Source organism: Lissotriton helveticus, chromosome 7, assembly GCF_964261635.1.
Source record: "Lissotriton helveticus chromosome 7, aLisHel1.1, whole genome shotgun sequence".
In the NCBI taxonomy this organism is placed as follows: Eukaryota; Metazoa; Chordata; class Amphibia; order Caudata; family Salamandridae; genus Lissotriton; species Lissotriton helveticus.
In genome coordinates this window covers 569,688,988-569,703,435 of record NC_136068.1, presented here as the reverse complement: position 1 = coordinate 569,703,435, position 14,448 = coordinate 569,688,988, and the positions used below count along the sequence as shown (strand labels likewise).

Here is a 14,448-nt window from a genome sequence, read left to right as displayed (position 1 = left end):
CTCCATAACTGCTCTTTAACCAAATGCTTTTTTTTGGTGAAATCACCCCATGCCGTGCTTGCACTTCAATGGCATCCGTGCCCCTCCCTTTAGTCACAGCTCATCGGATTGACTTTGTCAGCGCTGCTTGCCCAGCTGAGCACCTCCCTTAAACACGTAGGCCTGCCCCCCTGCAGCATTCCCCTCCTCCACCCCTCCCTTTCAGTGTGCTTGGAGTGAGGTCTCGCATTTGTGAAAGTTCCAGCCATTGGCATTATAAATGACAATGCTATTTATTTATTTATATATTGGTTTTCAAACAGATAAATAAAAAGGCATTGCCATTTACAATGCCAATAGCTTAAGTGAAAGCAAATGGTTGTTTTATTTCATTGCACTCAGATCCAGAACTGCTAAACCAGCTTTGGATATTTTGATGGCAACAATATAATATTTGCGTGTATAATTGTAATTCAAGTTATTTTGTAGCTGAGTTGTGCTTTTGTCCGGAATTACTGAACTGGCATGTGTAACTGGTTGGCTGCTTCCATAATCATGGATGGCCCTGGTTTCCAAGAGTATAAACACAACAGAGACATTAGTATAGTATAGGTTGGACTTGCTGTGGTACATATCATACACAGACTGCGTGCACACAGTTGCAATTTGGACTTAGTGGTCAACATGAGGCTCGGTTGCATGATTTTGAAAATGGCGGGAATTCGGGTCCCTTAGTTCAATATGTTATGGTTAATACCAGATGGAAAATAGACAATGTGCTTTCTTTACTGTGTAGTGCATTCATTGAAGGCACCTCCTTTCTGCAGTGTATCTATTACGGAGTTGGAGGTAGGTCACACACATAGATTAGGCTATTATGCACTAACGAGTGCCCAACAGGCCTTTCTGTACTCCCTTAGGTACATGAGATAGATGGCACAATTTGCGGCATGATGAAGCCTCAAAATCTTAGGAAAGGTTTGAAATGTCTCTGAGGCTTTATTACTTAGTATTTAACTCACAAAGAATTAGCATGGATCCATGATTGTGTATACATTTGGGTATCACTTTTGTTCCACACTTGCACTTTTGAACACTGCGCCATCTTCACTCACAAGACCGTTTTTAACATCTCAAGAGAATATAATTTTGTAAAACATGACCAGTGAAATTGTTTTTTGCATTTACGTCATAAAGTGTTGTCTTGAGTATTTACAGGTCTACATATGTGGTACTGACCGGGTGTAAAATGGAACCACAGGACCTTCTGTGTTAGTTTTTACCCTAAACCATCTAGTTTGCAGATGGTTTAGGGTAATACCATAGTACCACTCAGCACCACCACAGCATCACTCAGCACCACCACAGCACCACTCAGCGCCACCACAGCATCACTCAGCGCCACCACAGCATCACTCAGCGCCACCCCAGCACCACTCAGCATCATCACATCATCACTCAGCGCTACCCCAGCATCACTCAGCACCACCACATTATCACTCAGCACCACCACATTATCACTACATTATCACTCAGCACCACCACATTATCACTCAGCACCACCACATTATCACTCAGCACCACCACATTATCACTCAGCGCCACACCAGCATCACTCAGCACCACCACAGCACCACTCAGCACCACCAAAGCATCACTTGGCACCACCACAGCATCACAAAAGCATCACTCAGCACCACCAAAGCATTACTTAGCACCACCACAGCATCACTCAGCGCCACCACAGCACCACTCAGCGCCACCACAGCACCACCAAAGCATCACTCAGCACCACCAAAGCATCACTCAGCACCACCACAGCATCACTCAGCACCACCACAGCACCACCACAGCACCACTCAGCACCACCACAGCACCACCACAGCACCACTCAGCACCACCACAGCACCACCACAGCACCACTCAGCACCACCACATTATCACTCAGCACCACCACATTATCACTCAGCACCACCACATTATCACTCAGCACCACCACAGCACCACTCAGCACCACCACAGCACCACTCAGCACCACCACAGCATCACTCACGGCCTCCACAGCATCACTCACGGCCTCCACAGCATCACTCACGGCCTCCACAGCATCACTCAGGGCCACCACAGCATCACTCAGGGCCACCACAGCATCACTCAGGGGCACCACAACATCACTATGCGCTACCACAGCATCACTGAACGCCACAGCATCACTCGTCGCCTCCACAACATCACTCCGCGCCATCACAGCATCAATCTGTGCAACCATTCAACAACAACTGGTTCAAATATGTTCTCTCAATGTTTCAAGCTTTATTACAAATGTCACAAAAAGATGTTAATATTTCACTTCTGTTCTTGGATTTTTGGCACAATAAAATACACTGAACATAATCTTCACAAAAGTTATTTACAAAAGTTTAAGCTATTGCCATTATAAATTACAATCACTTTTATTTAAGTATTAATTCATTAAAAAAATTAAGCCATTGTTATTTGTAATATCAATACATCTAAGTCCCGTAAATACAAAACGTGTTGCATTACAAATGCTATAGGTGTCACATTTGCGAAAGTTATAACTATTGGCATTGTAAATGACAAAGCTATTAATTTAGCTATTTTCAAAGCCAACACATAAATAAAAAAATTGTCATTTACAAGACCAATAGCTCAAACTTTCCTAATGCGAGACCTATTGCATTGCAAATGCTTGTTTTCAATTTGAGGTGCTATGCAGGTTCAGCCACGTTACTACCAAAAGGTGCTAGTTGCAGATTAGAAAACTAATGTGCTCCAAACAATGAACATGTTAGAACCTACTTTTAAGCACTCTCTCCCCAAAAATATAAAAGACCATTTAGTCATCAATGTAATATCAGCTTGAATATAATAATCCGTGATGTGCCCAGTTCAAAACCGAAATCCAAAGTTAGACTTCTCTCTTCTCGAGACATAAGTGACTGAAAAAGTCCAAAATGTTAATTATTCCCACCATTGTTTTATTATTTGTTTGGTCCAGACATCAGCCGACACGTGTTTCATCTTATTCATAAGACTTTTTCAAGGCAGTTCCTCAATTTTGTCTCAAGACATCCATGGCCTGTTGTACAGATAAAACCGTCCACAAATCAACATCCAACTAATCCGTAGGATTTCTAGAGTAAACCGTTTTTCTAAGAAAAAATATATGGGCATGCAATGTTGAATCTTCAATGCGTGTTGTATAGGTCCATATATCAAAAGTTTGTGGCTCGCGACGCAGCACAGCGTGGAGTCCTTGATAAGCTCCTCGATTCAGTACGTCAATTGACTACCGAGACACAACGCAGATTTGTATTTTCCAGCTCTGTGTGTGCGAACTCATGATTGATGGCTTTTTGTGCGCCCTCCAAACAAAATCACTAATCGTCAACAATCTCCGTAATTACCTCAGTAATTGCTGAAGGAAGAAAAAAAACTTGCCTTCAACAATACAGCACACCGCAGTACTGCATGTAAAATGGCCGCCACTTCACATAATCCAACGCGACATAGCGCATCACAGAAAGACTGGTCTGCTACTACCTCAGCAACTTCCCCCACAATGGCTGCACCGAATTTTGTAGCTGCACACAACGTTATAGCATGACGTAGCACGTTATTTGTTAGGAAGATGACGCACAGGCCAGGCTCCGTCCCTCACTCCTTGCCTGGAGGTTTGTCATATCTCCACGTTGCAGCAAGCACTTCGCATCCTTATGTCCTATAGTATCTCCAACTGCCGTTATTAATGCTTCACTTACCCCCAGATCACTTAGTATCGCCAACTGTCGCTATGAACGCTTCACTTACTCCCCAGATCATCGCCAAAATGTAATAAGTTCATACGCAGATATTGGATAAGTTGTATTTTATTTATTAGACATTCAATAAGCCAAGGAAGTGGGCCCATAAGCTTGCATCCATGCAATCATCAACTGCCAACGAGCAGAACGTCAAAGCCAGAGTGCATCTATTAGGTTACAGTCAAGAGATGCACTCAAGGATACAACCTAACACATGTAATCACCTTGTTTCCTTACATCTACTGCATCTGACTGCACCCAGACAGGACACTTTCAAATATGTACTTTGGCACAGTCTGCCTTAGACTGTGCCACTGTGCACTAAGGTGTGTTCTTACTCAGTTTACCATTATCTGTTGTATGTTTCAACACATGCATGCCGTTAGTGAGTTAATACATCAAAGTTTGTGTATAGCTGCCAAGGTTTCCAATTGGTATGTGTGACATTTTTATAATTTCAGAGTAATTATGAGTGACGTTTCAACCACCATGAGTGACACTTTCTCGCGAGCAAAATCAAGCAGTATAGACGAGGGACCATATATAAATATCAGAAATGACACTCATTTGAGCAACAAGAAACAAAGAAAATCTTAAAACTGCAGGAAATCACAGAAATAGAGGAGCACTAAATGTGCCCTTGTAAATTGATCGTAGTTTTTGGAATATGCAATGTATCATTGGTACAGTCAAGTGCTTTCAACAGGGATATTTAACCCTTCTCTGTTCGAAATCACTTTGTTGGCATTAATTAAATTATACATTGTCTATAGTAATGTCACAACACTAGCAGTGCTGCACCTATGTGGGGAAAAATAATAGAGCTGCCAAGGCCTTGAGAAGTGTCTCTATGTGTGTTACCTTCACTGGCTTAGCCGGCTTCATACACACACTGAGAGCTGGCTTTAGTGCTGGTGGTGCCCTGTGCGACAATGTTTGTTGGCTCCTCCCAATGACCACTGTTGCCACAGATTCGCTCACTACCGCCGTTTAACAGCGCCCCTCAATTCTCCATAACTATCTCTCAGATTTATTTAGGTTTATAGCGCCACACATTCCAGTGTGTGGTGTCAGAGCTCTTTACATCATACACACATTTAACAGAGACAATCACAAGTGTAAATCAGTGTATAGGAAATGTTACATAAGATATAGGAGTCACATGTCATCCATACTGGTAGGCAGTATAGTTTAAGAGTCCTTAGTCTGGAAAAGCACAAATTCAGAATTTAAACCATAACACTAATTGTTAGTTTTTTTTCCTAATAATAATTAATATTTCTACCCAAATGAACCCCGTTTGCAAGATTAGGTTAGGGAAAGACCGGTCAACAAAACATGTAGGTCTAATATACACCTTGCAGTTTGCATACAGCTCTGTGACAGTTAATAGCTCATTGTTTTATATTAGGATTTTAACTTATAAACTGCAGGTAACAAAAATATCTCTCTGACTTTGCAGTAACCCATTGACCTATTAACATTATATACACTTTGTGATCTGCATGGCACATGTTCTTAGCAGCAGCCATTTTAACTCTCTGCCCTACCTTACAAGGCGTAAAACTTCCACTAGACAAAACTCCATGTCTCCCCAGGAAGAAGATTAATCACCGGAGTTATCTTGACATTTTTACTGATGTCTGAAAATTGCTGGAGGCAAGGAACAGGGCAGCAGGTGGTTTTCAAGCCATAATATATTTGCAAACAGGGCGCCCCCACCCCAAGTCAACACCCGGTGCGGTGGCACCGATCGCACCGCCCTAGAGCCGGCCCTGCACACACTCAGCTGCTGTACAGTAGCAAAGTGAGTCTATCCCCAGTCACGACGCTGGTGAGGACTTCTGGGTACAAAATTGGTCACTGGGATGCATATTTGTATTTTGCACATTAATGGGAACTTTTTCTCTGAATTACCAATGCTTCAAACCTGCATGGTTTCTGTTAAAAAATTGCCTTCATTAGATTTACAGTTTCCTGCTAGGTGTGTATGAGAGGCGTGCCTGCCCTAAACACCACCTGCTCAGCCTCTCCCGGACTCAGCAGTGTGCATGAGGAGTTCGAATCTCGTCAGGAGACAACTACAGTTACCAGGGGCCCGGGCTGGGGCAGAGGCTGAGGGAGGGAATAAACATAGGAAAGCACTGCAAATGTTAGTGTACTAGTACGCTACAATGACCTAGTCACATAGCTCAGTACTGTAACTGCAATTTATATATGCAGTTATGGAGAAGTGTTTTTAAGATGCAATTGATCACTACAGTTAATATATTACCTGCTCTCCCAGGCACTTACTGGTTATGCATCATGATCGTCACCGGGCAACTGTGCTCAGCTGGTGGCACTGGGTCCCGGTTGCGTGAGATTTTACATCTTTACCGCCGATGGCGGTATCAGCAGCTTTTAGCCTAGCCTGTAGCCCTGCCCTGCCTGAAGCAGTATTTTTACTCCGCTGCAGCGCTGAAAACGGGACAGCGTTGCAAGAAGTTTGGAACAACGGATATGTTGGATCACTCTCAAAAGTCATCTCTGAATCAAGTTTACCAAACAGGTTTGCCTCTCTGATCCAAGTACACTGTGTCCGGTATAGGGAGGTCAGAAACGCCAGCCCACAGAAATCACTTTGAGCCTCTCGAAAGTCAGCTGCAGTCGACGTTGGTTATTATGTCGGAAATCTATTACCTCATCCTGCAGCCCTGCTGTGGTGAGAGCGGCGAGCTCAGAAGGAGCAGGAGCTGCGCAGAACTTTAAGAAGCGCGGGCGGCAAGAAGTCAATTAACTTCACCAGTGGGCACTGACTGCAGTGACGTCAGTTTAAGTTCGGCGCCACATGTCGGTCCGGGTGCATCTCCACAACTTGGATACTTTGTAGCAGTACTTGCAGAGCTTCAGCAGATCTAGTCAGCCCCATTAGCCTCTGCCTGCTGGGAGTAGTGCACACCGCGCTGACAGGCGCTGCAGCTCAGTTCATGTGCATTATAGTAGCACTCCAGGTAGCAGCTGAGGAGGTGGAATAATGCGTGACAACAGTAGGGGCTCGTAGTGGGAGTGTTGCTGGCCTTTGGGGATAGTAAACTCCGGCATACGGCTGACCGGAGGTAAGTACATAAATAAACAACAAAATAGAAGGGGGTTCCCAAAAGGGGATTTAGGGATAACAGGCAGGCCAAGGGGTACAACAGCAGAAAAGAAAACAAGAAACCCTGCCCAGTTAATATACAAAAGGTCCTTCTAGACTAGAGGATCCTACTTCTTACATGTAAGAAATAGGATCCTCTAGAAGGGCATAAATAAATAAAACTAATTACATTGCGTGAGTTGCAACGCAAATGGCGTTGCAGCGCGTGCAATGTAATTAGTGTTATTTATTTATGTACTTACCTCCGGTCGGCCGTATGCCGGAGTTTACTACCCCCCACCCTGCCACTGATCCCCCCATTCCGCTTCACCGCCCGCAACACTCCCACTACGAGCCGCTACTTCGTGACAATGCATTTCAGTGCGGTGATGCGGTTCACCACACTGAAATGCGTTAGACTAACGTGTGATGCGTGATACTCGGTAGGACTGTTTGTGGTTTGTCCAGTTTTGAGTTCTACATACATTTTGAGTGATTGCCAGTCAGCTAACAGGTGTGTTTTCATTTAAAAGCCCTTTTGTTCAGCTTGGGAAACACAAAATAATAAGGCAGACCACGTTAGGCCTAACATGTCTGCTCATTATCTGCCTATATTTTTTCCAGTATTGGAACGATCTGCGGTCATTAAGGTTGGGCTGGAAGCAGTTGCTTGCCGGAAGGGAAAGGTGTGGTCACACCGGAAGCGGAGGGTCATCCGGCTGGGATGGAACATGGAAGCAGAAGTGGACATACTCTGAGTTTGTGGGATCCGGGAGGGCGACTGGGTGAGGGGCGTCTCCGTTATACCGGGCCATAAATGACCACGAGCCTAGCAGCAAAACATCGCCCCTGATAAACTCCTTCACTTTCTGCAGGGGTCATAAGTAATAGTCCGCCCCTCCTACCGTTTCTGAGGGTATTGGAAGAAGATAACAGCGTCCCGCCCTCCAAGATGAAAGTTAGGTTTTTCGCAAAGCAAGTCAGCGGCGCTGACTTGCTTTGCGAAAAACCCAACTTTCACCTTGGAGGGCGGCGGGTGTAGTTCTTTTCAAGGTGGGCGACGGGAAATGTAGTTGCTATTACGGACAATGGCGCCAGTCGTGGTTCTATTTCACGGGCATGCCGGGAGATGTAGTTTGTTTGATTACTGGCCGTTGCTAGGATCCCCGCCCCTTCCTGCTCCCGCTGCCCGGCCCGGGAGACTCAAACTGCGGTTGAAGGAAGGGGAGGCGGGGGCAAAGAGGAAAGGGCAACGGACAAAAAGAGCTTAGAAGCAGACGCTGAACCAGCTAGTCCCAGGCAAAAGTGGACGGGGCTCTGCAGAAGAAGACCTACAGCGTCAAAGGCGACCCGAATAGTCTGACGGCAGAAACGTAATACTGTCAGAGAGTGCATATCATCACGAGTGTTGCACTTAAATGATGGTCGCTGAGGTCTGGCAACAACTGAACGTGTTTAATCGAAAGGCATACGGCAGATAGCGACCGCATTTAAGCTTCCACCAGAGAGCGCCACCCAGCTATTGAGACAGCACAACAGCGGTAAATCCATCAGACTGCCACCAACAATTCAGACTGCTAGTCAACGGCTACCAACAAACCGTGCAACGAATCGGAAGGTTAACCGCACACTGGAGAGTTTGAAACAGCGCTAAAAGGGCGTCTATCAAATCACTGGGGAGTACGTCCCATCAACCGATGCAGCACAAGCAGTAATCTCAACAAGAGAGGCTCTCAGTATAAGGAACCACTGAACGATAAAAGAAAACAACGTGTTGCGATGTGTCAGTGCATATAAGACTGGGCTACTTGAATGATAAACACCTCCAGGGGTAAGAAAACATCCACTTATGCTTGACCTTACCAGGAGATATCAGCAGAAAAACTAACGGAAAGGGCAAGCAGTAGCCTCAGTGCACAGTAAAACTGGGGCTGTTTTTTAAAGTCTTGAGGTCGAAGCACTTAAGCACGTTCTGGTGTAACCCCTAGAGCCTAAGACGATTGAGTTGTGTTATAGACCCAAGGGACAGAGACAAAACTATGTCCTCATCAAGGAATGATGGGTCTAATGAGGAAAGTGAAAGAGAAGATGCACAAGATGTTCGGTTTGATAGCCCCCTGCAAGAACCAACATGGGGCATGCGGCGGAGGCAGACTCGTGATGAGGAGCCCACTGCACGCCAAGAGATCACAGAGGAGGAGCTACGCCGGGAACTGGCTCTCCTGGGCTTCAGTGGCATTCCCCGTGAGAGACTCCTGGAGTTCAAGCAGGACTTGGAGCAACTGATGGAGCGCCGAGCTGGGCTGATACCAGGGCCTGAGGGAGACATGGCGCGGACTGCCCAGAATGAACTCACACCAGAGACGTCCCCCTCTTCCAGCGACCCATGGTCTGATGAAAACCCTTGGCCTGGCGATGCATGGCGACCAGACAACCAACAGCAGGAACCTAGCTATAGTCCTACCAGTGATGAGCATGCTGTGGATCCAGCGCAGCATTGTGCTGTCAAAGCAGATTCAGGAAGAGGAGCATGGGCTGGCCCATCTTCTTGGCAGGCACCGAGTGACAGCCAACCCCCTTCCAGAGGTCCTGTTGCGACTGGGCAATCTCGTGGCAACACTGCACCAGAGTGGCCCCCTCGCCCCACCGGGGCTCCTCCGAGTGACTCTTACAGCAAGCACACAGTGGCCATTGGAAGGCACTGGCCATCAGCACCCATTTCTAGCAATGCCCCTAGATTGAGCAGCCAAAGAGGTGAGAGGCTGGTACCCCTCTCAAACAGCCCAGGGGGCAGCAGCCCTGGGGACAGCAGCAGCAGTTCCCAGGATTTTCCTGGACGGCGACCTGTGATGAAGAGGAAGGTGCTGCGAAGGAGACATGATGGCAAGACTTTAATTTCTGATGAGTCCATCATCTCTGAAACTGACTCTGACTTCTGGGAACCTAGAGCAGTGTTCCAAGGAGAAACAGTAACTGACAGTGATTCGCTTTCCTCTGACATGCAGTCAAGCAGGTGGATCCAACGGCCTGCCAACTGGGACAGACACAAGTCATTCATCCGTCCTAGAATGGAGCCGCTGCTCGATGGCTACCGGAAGAGGACTGACCCTGTGGCTAAGTACATGAACTACAAGCAGAGCTGGGACTCCATGCAGATGTCTGTGGAGAAGGGTCGAAGGGAGCTGTGCTGGGGCATACGTGAGCAGATGCTGTATAAGGCACCACAGGTGATTTCTAGGCCTCCACAGGTTTATGTGCCCAACAGTTATGTTGTGCCCACTGAGAAGAAGAGGTACGCCTTACGATGGGGGGTCCGCTATGACCTCGTCAATGGGATCATACCACAAGCCCACTAAGTTTTTTTTCTTCTCATTTTAAGTTCCTTGTGTAGTTAGGTTTTATATGCACCTACATACACCTTTCCCTCATCATTTTGCTTTTAGTACCATCCAATGAGGGTTCCCGTCTTCTCTTAAAAAAAACAGCGTATTTCTCCATGAATATGCAGCATACAACCATATGTCACCTGGATATTTTTTTCGTCCTTTGCAAAGACCTGCTGTCTGATCAGCCATTGGTCTGCCTTGAAATTCCATAGTAATTCCTCCCTCTTAAAGACCATTTCTATCCCAGAAACCAACTGCATCACCTTAGTCTCATCCTGAGTAAGAGACTAATTCTTCCCTAAAGATTCGACATTTACCATGTCGCCATCGAGATCTTAGGGAATTTGGTCTGTGTCTCAGTAACGTCTACCACCACAAACATATATGGCACCATTGTTCCCCTGGGATTTCTAGTACCTCCAAAAGACTCCTTACATTGCAGTGATCCCTCTCATCTTGTGTAACTCTTGGAGATTTCGTAGATGTTCATCTCTCTTATATCAAATCCGACCTTGAGGAATCACCTCGGCATCACATGCGTAAGAAGATCCAATAAGATTTCCCTGCTGTGCTAGATTCATAACATTTCATCTTGCTTGTCCCATGAAGTTTCTTGTTCCACCAAAGGACTCCAGCCTTTCACCTCTTAGATTCAATTCATTTAGCGTCTTTTCACCTTGAATATCCCTACTATGTTTTTGTTCATCTTGAACATTTCAGGCGTCTTCCTGCGTCATCCAGTGATGCTTCTCACACCAGAAAGACAGCAGTTACCCTTTATCCTTTCTGAACACCCCGAATGCTTTGTCTCACGAGTCCTTATTTCCTGAAAACTCACCACAGCTGGTTTGGGGTAGCTAGAGACCGCAAACCAGTTTCTAACCACTCTGAAGACACTTCTCCCTCACACCCTTCATGGTTCTTGAGTTTCTGATTCATCTTGCATGTTTACTATCCTGCACGATATTCAGCCCACACCTGCATTCAAGCCATATTTACTACCAATTTACGACTCCTACTCAGAAGCCTAAGCACAATCTCTCCATTAGCTGGGTAATGAAATCTGGACAAATGCCTTTCTGGAGGACCAAAGACCATAATCTCCAAATTTGCTTATTTTAAATTATCAACATGTACTAAACAACCTTGTGCTCAGAATTTACCAACTGGTTCAATGCTCTTGTCTTAAAATCAGCTTGATTGTAAACTTTTCTCTGAGGGGCTTTCTAAAAAATAAATAAACCTATGGTCACTTGCCGTCTTTCAGCCGATGCTCTCCTCAGATGTGTGCTCTGTTTTTATGAGTGTGTCCTTTCAAAAAACATGTTTTAATAAAATATTTGCAGATACTTGTTTCTGTAGAGGCATCATTTAATATGGGGATAGATGAGTACTGTGCTTTTACATGCTTCAAATGTCGTTGTGAGTGCTCTGATAGTCGTGTTCGGGGGGGGGGGATCTGGGGGGGTTAAGATCATCATGCTTCCTGACCTCTAGTCCTGGCAGTTCATGCAACATCTATTGCATTCTCAGTGTTAGTCTGGTTTGTCCCTATTGCTCTAATTAGAAGTGGGGGGATAGTATTTATTCATTAAAATGTTTGTGATTTTTAGGGAAATGGGTAATTTTGTAGAACAGGAGCCCTATACACCCTTGGGTATTAGTGCAGGTTACAAATTAAAATTTAATTTCTATAGGTTAAGAGATTAGTGATGGCACCTCGCGCTGGAGTGCAGATCTCTACAGTTACTTTACAGGGATGTTCTATCAGTTCACTAACATTCTTTCATCCTGCTCTTAAAGGAGATGAATGAAGGGATAGTCCTGAGTATCAGAGTGGTGCTGTTCTAGCTTCAGGTTCACCCCTGAGAATGATTTATTTTCTGCTTGTAAAATGTAAGAATTTCAAGCTCTAGTCACTCCCTGTGTTTGTTTTTTCATCTTAGTATGCTGTTTGTGAACTAAGTAGGTCTGGAAACTAAATTGTACTGCTTTATAGGTTACACATGCCCATCTGACTCAGCAGCCAATTGAGAGATCTTTTGAGACCGTTGTCAAATATGAAACACAGGATCTTTGCTTTACTAACAATAATTGTTGTGTTTTCTAATGAGATTGAGTCCGGGATGAGAATTGTAAACTAGAAATAATTTGGTTTTATCAGAGTTAAGCCTCATTGTGTGTTTGGAGAGCCGTGTCCTAGTCACTTTGAGGCCTGTCTTTAGATTGGTAGTTTCTGTTCAAACAGTGAACTTGAGTTCTGCGAGGTAAGGTGTAAAAGTATTTTAGCTTTACCTGGTAGGGGCACTTGATTGTCTCTAGCATTACCATAGTAATGTATTCAACAGGCCTCCACATTTTAATATTTAAAGAAAAACTAGGTCGCAAAACAGAATTCTAGGAAAATTTAGTATCGGACGTGTACTTGGACCAGAACGATCACTCATAACATTACATTTCATGGGTTTTGTTTATCTTCAATTCCATCCAGAGTAGCTCTTCTGCGTGAACCTGTACACATTCCGGAGAACATAGGCATTCTTGTGCTGGATTTGGCCCTAGTGGCATCTCATTGACTCAAACATGATTTTCAGTGCTAGCCCAAACCCATTATACTGACAACATATGATGACTCCTATCCAAAATTGCATGCTTGTAGACATATCAGTTTGTCAATTGAAAAAGTACTCTATAGATTGTCTAGTGTGTGGTTTTCATTAATTAAAAAATTGTATTTCACTCAGATGCTCCACTCGTAAAATACAACCTGAATGTGGTACACTTTAATTTTGAGATGCTCCTGCTGTTATGAAGCTGTTACTTTAAAGGGCTTTTCCATTAGTTGGATTTAAGTTCACAACAGAGAAAATACATAAAATAACAGTGATGGAAGTCTCTCTCTACTGCGCTATCTTGGAGTTTTTTTTAACCTGTAATGTAAATTGACGTGTTCAGTAAACACTCAAACTACTCAGCCTTTATTTGGGATTTCAGCTTTTAACTTTCAGGAGAAGCAGCTGTATTGAAGATGGTCAACCCTATAAGCTATTTATCATCAACTTTTTCTACGATGAAATTCATCAAACACAGACCCCTCTCAGTATCCTTCACCACTGCCACCATACCATATACTTTTAGTCCAGTACACCATCATGTGATGTAACGTCTCTGAAAAATATTGTCCAGCAGCATGTAAGTATCTCTCCAGCCTATTTCTTTAAGGAGTCCAAGTAGCCGCCAGTGATTTCTTCATATGTGCTATAGTGAGTAGGAGATGTCCTAATCATCCGGCACGGAGAGTGAACCCAGGACAGAATCAGCTTGGGTCTTCAAGAACTAAGTTGCACTTGATTGAAGGAACAATCCACTACTTCTGAAGGGGAAAGGGGCTGGTATGTATTTACAACCACCTCTTAGTTGCGCTAAGAGGTTTGAGCTACACTGAGCAATAGGTCAGAAGGGCAATGGGACTGCAAAGTTCAGGGCTTGTCAAACATTGGCTTCTGTGAGTGCCAAACCGACATCATTACTTTCAGGAAAGGGGCGTTGGCAAGTTTTATAAACTGCTCTTACAAAATGGCGACCTGTCAAATGAATTCTACCCGAGGTTTCCAAATCCAACATTAAGTGTTCTTTTACTGTGATGTCAGTTCCCACTTGAATCATATGAGGCATTTACAAGTGATGAATACTCTCAGCGCATCCATTCCCTTATTTTTCATTATGTTTGCTCCCTAGTTAGTATTTGTGTGCCTGATTTTTAGGTTGAGCCACCAGACAGCAGAAGCTGTGTTGCAGTGACCTTTTGTAGACTTACCAAGAATTTGCAGGGGTTTACAGTCTGCCCATTACTTACTGTTTGTGTTTATTGTTCCTCTCATTTGCTTGCTTCTTTTTTTGTGGTTTCCATGTCCCAGTGTGTCCAACTTGTTCATCCCTCCCATGGAGCATAGGCTTTTTACTGTCTCTGAGGGGCTGTCGTTTATTCTTCCACTGCTCACTTTTAGGCAATTACCTTTTTCTTTTTTGCTAGGGCACTTATTGAGAGTGCATATGTTTTTCAGCACATACCTCGTGCTTCTCCCTTGCCAAATACTACCCTGCATTCTGTGTTGACTCCCTTGTGCTGCAAGCCACC

At 44.6% G+C, this 14,448-nt stretch overlaps 1 protein-coding gene across 1 annotated transcript; it reads left to right on the top strand.

Annotated features, from left to right (window-relative positions):
- Positions 1-8,016: 8,016 nt before the first annotated feature.
- HYLS1 (HYLS1 centriolar and ciliogenesis associated) lies at positions 8,017-11,659 on the top strand. The gene has a single exon (XM_078652673.1). It carries the CDS (start codon positions 8,964-8,966, stop codon positions 10,278-10,280), a length of 1,317 nt encoding a protein of 438 aa, XP_078508799.1. The 5' UTR covers positions 8,017-8,963; the 3' UTR covers positions 10,281-11,659.
- Positions 11,660-14,448: the final 2,789 nt, after the last annotated feature.